General features: G+C 39.1%; 1 protein-coding gene across 5 annotated transcripts in view; it reads left to right on the forward strand.

The window, feature by feature from the left end:
- Positions 1 to 1927: 1927 nt before the first annotated feature.
- Positions 1928 to 9870, forward strand: part of MTX3 (metaxin 3) — a 38351-nt gene continuing 30408 nt past the window's right edge. The window contains exons 1-9 of one of the 5 annotated variants that reach the window (XM_082458247.1): positions 1953 to 2054; positions 2560 to 2629; positions 2999 to 3075; positions 4020 to 4112; positions 4631 to 4813; positions 4959 to 5035; positions 5552 to 5709; positions 6092 to 6188; positions 6993 to 7081. In XM_082458247.1, coding sequence (XP_082314373.1) covers positions 1974 to 2054; positions 2560 to 2629; positions 2999 to 3075; positions 4020 to 4112; positions 4631 to 4813; positions 4959 to 5035; positions 5552 to 5709; positions 6092 to 6188; positions 6993 to 7059 — 903 coding nt within the window. In that variant the 5' untranslated portion in view covers positions 1953 to 1973 and the 3' untranslated portion in view covers positions 7060 to 7081. Of the gene's footprint in view, positions 2055 to 2559; positions 2630 to 2998; positions 3076 to 4019; positions 4113 to 4630; positions 4814 to 4958; positions 5036 to 5551; positions 5710 to 6091; positions 6189 to 6992; positions 7082 to 9870 lie in introns of all 5 variants that reach the window. The other 4 variants (XM_082458251.1, XM_082458250.1, XM_082458249.1 and 1 more) reach the window with 4 other exon arrangements.

The following is a 9870-nucleotide window of genomic DNA, read 5'->3' on the forward strand; positions in this document are numbered from 1 at the left end:
AAGCATTAGCATGCTATTTTCTGTCTCAACTCCATGCTAGGAGATTTAATTTCTCTTTAATGCAAATGAAACTGTTGTATGTAACAGCAGCAATAAGGGAGAAGGCTAAACTGAGTAATTATGCTGTGTGTCCACAAAGAATGTACATCCACTTTCACCTCCCTCCCTCCTATAAACAAGACTCAAGTAATCTACATTCTCTGTGTACGATTATTTAAAATGCCTAATTGTAGTATATGGACTCTGAGCTTTATGACTTGGGATTTTAATTCTCTAAACAGGAAGGTCCAATTACTTGAATCTGAAAGTTGAATTACCTGCTTTATACTGAAGACTGAACAGACAGACTCCATTGATCCCACAGAGGATGTATCATTTCTACTCTCTGCTTTCATAGTATTTTATTTTTATCTCTCACTTTACACATGATAATCTAACTTGTTACACCTAATCCTTTGTCTCCTTTGTAGAGTATAAACTCCTGAGAATAGAAGTCATATCTTATCTATCTCTGTATTCTCCCAGAGGCTTACAGTGTTTTGGACATAGTAGCTGCTCAATAAATATTTTGACATTTAATTTTAATGGTACATATGTTACACATTTCCCAGTTTAAAGTATTGTTAAAGGAATGTCACCTTTGACATAACTTCCGTACCCATTTCTGAGAACTCTCGCCTTTGAAACATAAAAATGGACTTTAGCAGATTCATACTGTAATTTAGATGGCTATGTAAACAGTAAGGGAGTGCTTAGCAATTACTTGTTCAATTGTAATTTTATGAAAATTTGCAGAGATTTCTTTTGAGTTTTCAGTTGTTTAAAGGGACCCAGCCATCTCAGAGGCACAAGGAAGGAAAGATCTCAGAGGAGTGCCTGGGAGGGTATCCCAGAAAGTTTACTTTGCCTTCTAGAAAGAAGCCTGACATCCAGGTGCTAATTTCAAGACCCAGAGAGCATGTTACGATCATGGCATTCCCAAGGCCTATCTTTCCTCTTTTTCCTCCATTTTTCTGAGACATTGTCAGTTTGATGTTCAAGAAACATGTAGTTCATGCCCACTAGGCCCACAGACACGACTGGTGACATGATCTGCAGGGCCCAATTGAAATAAAAAATGCAGGGCCCTTTGTTCAAAAATTATTAAGAATTTCAAGACAATGACACCAGAACATTAAGGCAAGTGTGAGCTCTTCTAAGTATAGGGCCGTGTGTGACTGCAGAGGTCTCACATCTATGAAGCCAGCCCTGTTCTGTCTTCAAAGAGCTTCTAGTACACTGAAAGGCAAAAAGTTTGTATCAGATAGAAGCTACAATTCAAGTATGTACAAGATGCTGCAGGAATCCAGAAGTTCCTAACTTTGGAAAATTGTCCCAGGGAGGTGACAGTTAAGCTCATTTCTGAGGGAGCAGTGCCAGGGAAGAACGATATTCCAGACTGAAGAACAGCAGAATTCACTTGACAAACTTCAGGAAACTTGTTACTTTTAGGAAGAGTGTAACGAGCAAATATGAAGGTGACTAACTGAGATTGAGAGTGGCAAGAAGCAGAAGCCAAATATGTGGGGAAAAGGGGTCAAACAATTACAGAGTACCTACTATACTCCAAGTTCTTTACCTCCATGTCATAATTTTAAACACAACAATCTTGTGAATAAACTGTCATGCCTGGTTTACAAATGGGTTAGTTTAGGCCCAGGGTAGTAATAGTCAAAGTGCTTGGTACACATTAGGCATCCAATAAGTACTCGAGGAATTACTGGCGGGTTGTATGACATTGCCCAGGACTCTTAACCCCCAGGCCAAACTGATGCTAAGCGTGTTGCTAACCCCTTCAGTGGCCCTTCCCGCCTTGCACCTCCCCCAGTCCCCAAAGTACCCTTCCCTCCCTCGCGTCCCGCCCCCGCGTTTCCACGTGCCGGAAAGTAGGCGGCAAAAGTATTTCCGGGCTAGCAAAGGTCGGCCCCGGCAAGATGGCGGCGCCCTTGGAGCTCAGGTGCTGGGGAGGCGGCTGGGGGCTCCCGTCGGTGCACAGCGAGTCCCTGGTGGTGATGGTGAGGCCGCTTCGCGAGCCGGGGCGCGGGAAAGAAGGGGCGGGGCCAGAGACGCGAGGCTGGCTGGTCCGGGTTCCGGCGTCTGGGGTTGGTTCCCGCGGCGCTCGGGCCCGGCCGGCCGGGGCGCTGCTCGCTGCACCGCCCGGGGCTCCCTCCCGTCCAACGAGTTAAAGCCTAGCCTGTGACCCCGCCGAAGCCTGGAGGAGAAGTCATGGCTTCTCCGCTTGGCTCCGAGTTTTCTCAGCCTTGCAAAGCCGTCTGCGCAGTGGAATGAAAGCCCAAAACAGGAGGCGCGCGCTACCCGCTCTGCATCCCCCAAACGTGTGGGGGGAAAAAAGTCCTCGAAATCTTGGTAGCGCGCAACCCCGGCTGGAAGTAGCGGGAGGGACGCAGCCCCCGAGTCAGGCGTTTCTGCCTTCGGGGGACCCGGCTTTGAAGTAAAGCTGCTCTGCAGATTTGCATTACGTACTCAGTCTAAAATGTTTTATTGCAAACTCTCTTTCAGGCTTACGCCAAATTTTCTGGTGCACCCCTGAAAGTCAATGTCATAGATAACACCTGGAGAGGTTCAAGAGGTACAGTGTAAACTTTTAAACACCCATTTCTGCCCTCTGTAAGCACCCTCCCCCCTCTTATTTAAAGCTAGGGGGCTTGTAGCCATGGAGTACCTTGGGGTTTTAGTTCTTACCATGACCTTGGCTGTGTGTTGCTTATGTTTTGATCATTCTGAGTAATACTTCAAAGGAGAAGCCAAATCAGTGGAAATTACGAGAAATGAAAATGCTCTCCAAAACTTTGTGTGTGTGTGTGAAATTGCAAAAACCTAAGATGAGTTACTCATTTTTTTCTTCTCCAAATGTGACTGGCATAGTTTTTAGGGTATTGGAATCTCTTCAGAGGAAATCGAAATGCTTCCTTGTATGTAAACTGTGTTTTGATTACAGGAGATGTACCAGTTTTGACAACTGAAGACAATATTGTTTCTCAGCCAGCAAAAATACTAAACTTTTTAAGAAAACAGGTGGGTTCCTTCTGAAGAAGTAGATTCTTGATCCCTGCATGTTGCTTCCAAAGAAAGTGCATTAAAAAAATTTTTTTTTAGAATTCTTTTTTGGAGATACATAGGGCTTGATATAAGAATAGATTTGAGAGTCACTGCTCTAAATCATGAGTTGTACTGTGATTCAAAAGCCATATAGTGAGTTATAGTCAATTTATATTTTCATGCACTTTGCTTGGTTTTTATTGAAGTTTAGGAATAAGTAGATTCAATTTAACCATTTTCACTATTGTACTTATTGATATGATTGTAAATTTAGTTCCATAATTGCTACACATTTTGTGCTTGGTGTGAGGTCTGAGTTCCCATCAACTAGCAACTATTTATTTTTTAAAAGCACTTAAACTAATAGTTGCAGTTAAATGTTTCATGAAATAATGTATCCAAAATATCTGAACATGCCAAGATTTATATATCTAAAATGTTTAAACTGTAACAATTTACATAAATGCGAAAGTTATCATTGATTTTTGCCAATAGTTTAAAAAAAGAAGTCCTATATCAACAAAATTTAGAACTTTTCTCAATTGGAAGGTTTTCTTTTTTTCAAGGGGAAAATGCTACTAATTAGAACTTTTTCCTTATTGTTAACAAGAATAATGATAGCCTCTATTAAGTTTGTACTACATGCCATGCACTAAACTAGGTCATTAACAGTCATTGAAATAATAGTTAATAATAAATAAACACCTAAAACTAACATTTATTGACCTTAACATGTGCATGATGCTGTGCTAAGAACTTTATTTGCATTAAGCAGCATTTGTCGCTGAATTTGTTTTTCTCTTTTCCCCTTTTAATATGTTTGCCATTTTTGAGGAAGAATAGGAGTCCTAATTTATATAGCTTCACTGTTTTGGGATGTTCTTGACTTATGAGGTTTTTGGTTTTATATTTTTTAATAGAAATATAATGCCGATTATGAACTGTCAGCAAAACAAGGGGCAGATACACTAGCTTACATTGCTCTCCTCGAAGAGAAACTTCTTCCTGCAGTGGTGAGCATTGGTGAATATTACAGTATTTTAGTGACTTACTGAAAGTGTACTTAGTCGATTTAGAAGAAAAATAATGGAAGAGGCTTAAGAGAAGAAATTTCATTTATGTATCAGTCTTGATTCTTTCATGTAACAGCAGAACTGGGTTGATTCTGTTAGACGTTCAACTAGTGTATGAAACAACAAAGTGAAAGATAATGTCATTTTGGAAATAAAAATTCTCTGTGAAAGATTGGAGTTTGTCCATGTATAGAGTTGGGCCAACTGTAATTCATTCATTCAACAAATATTCATTGAGCACCTACTATGTTCCAGGCCTTACTCTGGGTGCTTGGGATAGAGCAGTCAACAAAACTCACACATTTAAAAACCTTGATTTATCCTTGAGTCATCCTAACTGGAAAATTTGTGTGAAGTCAACTTCATTCAGAGATATGTATGAAAAACTTTCACATTGATTGAGGATCTTCCTTTTAGTAAAAGAATATCCTTGTAGTGTTTTTTCCCTCCTTTTGCAGCTTCACACATTCTGGGTTGAGAGTGACAATTACTTTACTGTGACAAAGCCATGGTTTGCTTCACGAATGCCTTTTCCCTTGAGTTTGATCCTGCCTGGAAGAATGTCTAAGGGAGCACTGAATAGGATTCTCCTGACCAGGGGAGAGCCTCCCCTCTACCACCTCCGAGATGTAGAAGCTCAGGTATGGTTGGGATTACCTTCAGAGCAAGGGCCCTCCAGAGGAGGACAAGAGAAAGAGCAGGGGTGAACTTACCTATAGATGCTAGTCTGAAAAGGAGTTCTCAAGTATCTTTCCTACCTCTGAGATGTAATTTCATCCTTATTAGATATACAGAGATGCCAAGGAGTGCCTAAATCTTCTGTCAAACAGACTGGGAACATCTCAGTTTTTCTTTGGAGATACGTGAGTGCATGCCCTTAAAAACCATTTTGATGTTTTGTTTGCATGTATTCAGTGAGCAGCTATTTAAAGCAAGTTCCCTTGCCCGGTCCTCCCACCCCATCCCCAATGAGTTTTTCACCTAAAAAAAATATTTAATGGATTTTTACTATAGGAAACTTTTTCTGTTTGGGTAATCTCACATTGACTTAATATGCTACATATGTGAATTTGAAACTTCTAAGACTATTCCCACCGTGTCTCCAGTCTCTATATCACACTTATGAGTAAAAATGAATCTTTAACTTACAACTTAATTTTCTTCTAAATAAAATGGGTAGAGTATTTTTTTAAAGCTACAAATGAGTAAAACCCTAGCTGCATCATTTTTATAAGCCAGAATGGGTAGTAAACCTTTTAAAAGACTGTATTGTGTACTTCAGAATTGACAAATGTATTTGAGAAAAAGTGTTTTTTTTAACATAATCCCAAATTAATATTTTCTTATGTGCTTTTAAAAAATCCTTAATTTATTTTTAGGCCTTCTACTTTGGATGCCTATGTGTTTGGTTTTCTCGCACCTCTTTATAAAGTATGCTTTCCTAAAGTTCAGTTACAAGAACATTTGAAACAGCTCTCCAACCTGTGTCGCTTTTGTGATGACATCCTAAACAGTTATTTTAGGCTTAGTCTTGGAGGTAAGCTGGTTCCTCTTCAGCTAATCTTTGTTTGCATAGAATACTTGCATATTCTCCTAAGGATGTATAAGCCAAATCCATTACTTATTAAAGAAGTTTGTATATTGTCTTTAAATGCTGGTTTATAGAACTTCAAAAAGTTGCATTTTTCCAACTTTATTTTTATTCCCATGTGTTAGTTCTTCTTTAAATAGAGAAATATATATTTGCCGTTTGTCTGTTCTGGATTTTATACAGTTCTTGCTTCTTTTTCTTTAAATATTGCCCCTTTGAAGTGGGTCATTTTCTTCTAAAAGTTAACCACAGGTATTTATTGTGTCCCTGCTGAAAGATAGCATTTATCCTAATGCAAATGGGCAATTACTTTAAATGTTGCTTCTAGCATTTTCCTGTGTGAACAGAAATGAGCAGCAGATTGATTTTGGTGAGGTACACTCCCATGATTCCAATACTTCAAAACTGATTGCATCCGACTGGAGGTATAGTAAACAGAGGGCACCTGTCACTTAGGCGCTGATACTTCGGGAGTGTTGGGCCTTGTGCTTAAGTGATTGGGACACAAAATTTGTATGGGGAGAGTTGGCCAGAATTGTCCTTTTAAAAAATAGAAGTCATAAGGATCGTTGGTTTAGGGACAGTTTACTTTTTATAGTGGGTTATGTGTTTTGTATGTAATACACTTGTATATAACAAGGGAGGGGTTAGTTACTTTGGGGGTCATGAAACTGAGTAACTTTCAACCTTGTTACTTGGGAGCAGTGGTTAGCAAACCTGACTACAGAACAAATACAAAATCTTGGGTCCTACACCAGATTCACTGAATTAGAATCCCTTAGGGATGGATCCCAGGAATCTGTATTTTTTAAAGTTCCTCCAAGTACTTCGGATGCTTCGTGGATAGCTGTTTGGGCCTTAGAAAGCTGTTCAAATAGTTGTAACTAAAGACCTGTGTGAAATGGGGGGGAAGGTACAAGTCAAATTTGAGAAGGAAATAAGGACTGTTGTGCTCTTGCTAATGACCTTGGCTATCTGCATAATGCTTGGCTAACAGGGTCTCCTTAAGGACAAATATAGTCCTTTGGCTTAGGGTTTGGTTTTGGGGCATTACTCTCCCTCTTAAGTTTGCCTTTGAACCCAGAATGGTTTTTCATTTTGCCTTTTTTGGAGGGTGGGGTGGGCAGTGGGGCACTTAGGAGGGTGGATAGACTCAATATTCTTTGAATCTAAACAGCTTGTAAGGCTTTCAGAATTTCCTCTTTCTGATTTCTGTCCTGGCTTCTTAGGCATCTCTCCTGCTGGACAAGAAACGGTAGATGCAAATCTGCAGAAACTCACACAACTTGTAAATAAGGAATCCAACTTGATTGAAAAGGTCAAGTTTACTTCAATTGTTATTTTATAGTAGTTTAGTATTTTCCTTTCTGCAATTAATATTGTTTTGGGTTATGCATTAACTTTACCTTTGCAGTTTTTTTTTTTTTAAGTTTATTTTTTCAGAAAGCTGTTTAAACATACATTTACTAAAGCTGTATAAAATACAGTGTTTTGAAGCCAGTAATGGCCTGATTGCTTTGGGGAAAGATCTGATAATGGTACTAGATTTACTTTTACCACCCAGTTAGTAGTACTTTTCAAGTTAGGAGACCCAAAAGCCTGGCTTCAAAAAAAGAGAGAGACAAACAAAAAAACACTTCTTGCTTGCTTGTCTGCTTCTTTCTGTCTCTGAGGGTTAACGTTTCTTGAGATTGTAAGCACCTGTGCTTATCCTTTCTTGCTAAAAGCACTATGGTGTTTTTTTCTTTCTTGCACATAAATGGTTTTATTCTGTCTCCTTCCTATCCTCTGTTCTCAACGTTGTCTACAATTTTTGCCAGTGTGGATATTTTGCCACTTAGGGAGTATGCATTTGTTGAGAGAGATATTCAGGAATTGGGTAGGGGAGGGAGCCAACAATGGAAATTTCAAGGGTGATTCTAATTGGAAAAATACAAGGGAGTTATGCATGTTTTCCTCAAGTGTTTGATAAACTTTCTTTTTTTTCTTATACAAATGGATAACGCTTTATTCTTTCACAAACTAATAGGTCATTGTGACTTAATAACACTGGCTAGAGGATTTGGGGGATTGAGTAACAGGCACTGTGTTACATGAGCTTTATAAGAGTTACCTCATTTAATCTTCACAGCAGCTCTGTGTGTGCAGGTACGTTGTCATTCCCATTTTACAGATGAGGTACTGAAGCTTCGAGAGTAGCTTATAACATCACCTGCCCGAGGCCATTCAGCTGGCAAGAGGTAGAGAGGGAATTTGAACCCTAGAAATTGGATTCCAGCATGGGCTTTGCAGTTAGTCAGTCATCTAACTCATGAATGAAAGTATGTATCCATTACTACTGGTGGTAATAGCCAGATTTATAACTGCCGCTCTCTGGAATGACCATTTTATTTCTTTTTATGGTATTGCATGTACCTCTTATTAAAGTTTGGGTAAGCTGAGTCAAAGCCAAGTTTGTCTTAATTCATAGCCTAACCCAGCAAATCTCATGAGAGGAAATACACTGAGAGTTAAGTGTGGATAATGGAAAGATTACTCAGACTGTTTTAGATACGTTTCTGCTAGATGAAGGCTATCCAGTATAGTTTCCATTTCTATCTGTGGCAAATTCATTAGACATGTGAAGGGAACCATGAAATACCTACATATGCCGAAAGTGAAGCCAGGAGGCCCTGTCACCACTTGGTACAGTTCCATTTTGGCATCATCAATATATGAGAGTTTCCTGACCCTATATCAGCACCTCTCTCCACCCCACTTCCCATCTGCTCTTCAGTACAGTTCACTGTTTGCTACAAGACATTAGAACAACAAATTCTATTGGCTACCACCGTTCACCATTTAGACAGGAAATCTAGAGCTTAAAAAAAAGAGAGAGTTATGTTTGAGGAACTTAGTTCTTGCAAGGAAAAAAAAGGTATCACAATTGATTCAGATAGTTCACTGGGAATACTTTTTCCCTCGGAAAATTAAGAGTTAATCTTTTATTCTTTTCCCTTTATTATGAACCCTATGTACCTCTGCTGAAACATTTCCCCTATGCTTTATAAAAGCATCTTGAGAAGATAAGAGAGAGTTTTGGGCTGCTTATATTCAAAACTCTAAAATTTAAAGCCTACCTATCAAGTAGATGATAAGATGCTATATTCTGTTGGTTTTGGGTCATTGATGGCAGCTGCTTTCAAGTCTTTTATGAAGCAGCTTAACACCAGGACCTTGCACTCTGGTTTTGGGGTACCCTGGTTAAAGGTAGTTTTCTAAGGTCTGACTCAGTTCTAAGTAACCCCTGTCCTAGTGTTTCCCAGGATGCTAACGTACTCCTTAGGGTAAGTCTGAAACTCTTGGACATTTTCTAAATATGCTCTCGATTTGTTTCTCTGGAGCAGACTTAGAACTGATCCAGTGTTTGCATTGCCTCTGGATTAGGTCTAAAGAATTTATCCTTCTTTCTGTCTCTTTTCATAACTTCTCTTGGTCTAAATAGTCATAGCCTAAAAGGGGTGATCTTTTTGAGTGGAGTACAGGTCATTTTTATTGAGGCAATGAGATATAGTTGAAAGAACAATAGTGTTAGAATAAGAAGACCTGTGTTCACATTTCAGCTCTGATGCTAGCTTTGCAACCTAATGCGAATCTGGTAACCATTCTGAGCTTCATTTTGCTAATCTGTAAAATAGGCAATGATTGTGTCCGCCTTGTTTTTTTTTTTCTTTACAGTTGTGTTGGGAAGATCAAATGAGAACATAACTTTGTAAACTGTGGAGAGTAATGTAACAGAAATACTGCTTTTACACTTAATATTAGAAGATCTCTTAAACCAAGTTGTGCTGTGGTTGAGTTCAGTAGACCATTCATTTTGTGGAATTACTGTAACTTTGTGAAGTCATCAAGGATGAGCCATGTTGCCTTCATACATATACTGAGCCAGCCAGTATTTAGATATGTTTAGAATTCTTGAGAGATTATTTGCAAGAAAAAGGTTTCTCTAGCAGTCCTAGAAACATAAGGTTCAGTACTCTTCTAGACTATAGTTTGGATGCGGAGGCCACAGTCCATATAAGTGGTGCCATAGCCATTAGTCAGATGTACCTTTTGTACTTTCCACAG

Source organism: Balaenoptera physalus (genome assembly GCF_965194825.1).
Source record: "Balaenoptera physalus genome assembly, chromosome: 3".
In the NCBI taxonomy this organism is placed as follows: Eukaryota; Metazoa; Chordata; class Mammalia; order Artiodactyla; family Balaenopteridae; genus Balaenoptera; species Balaenoptera physalus.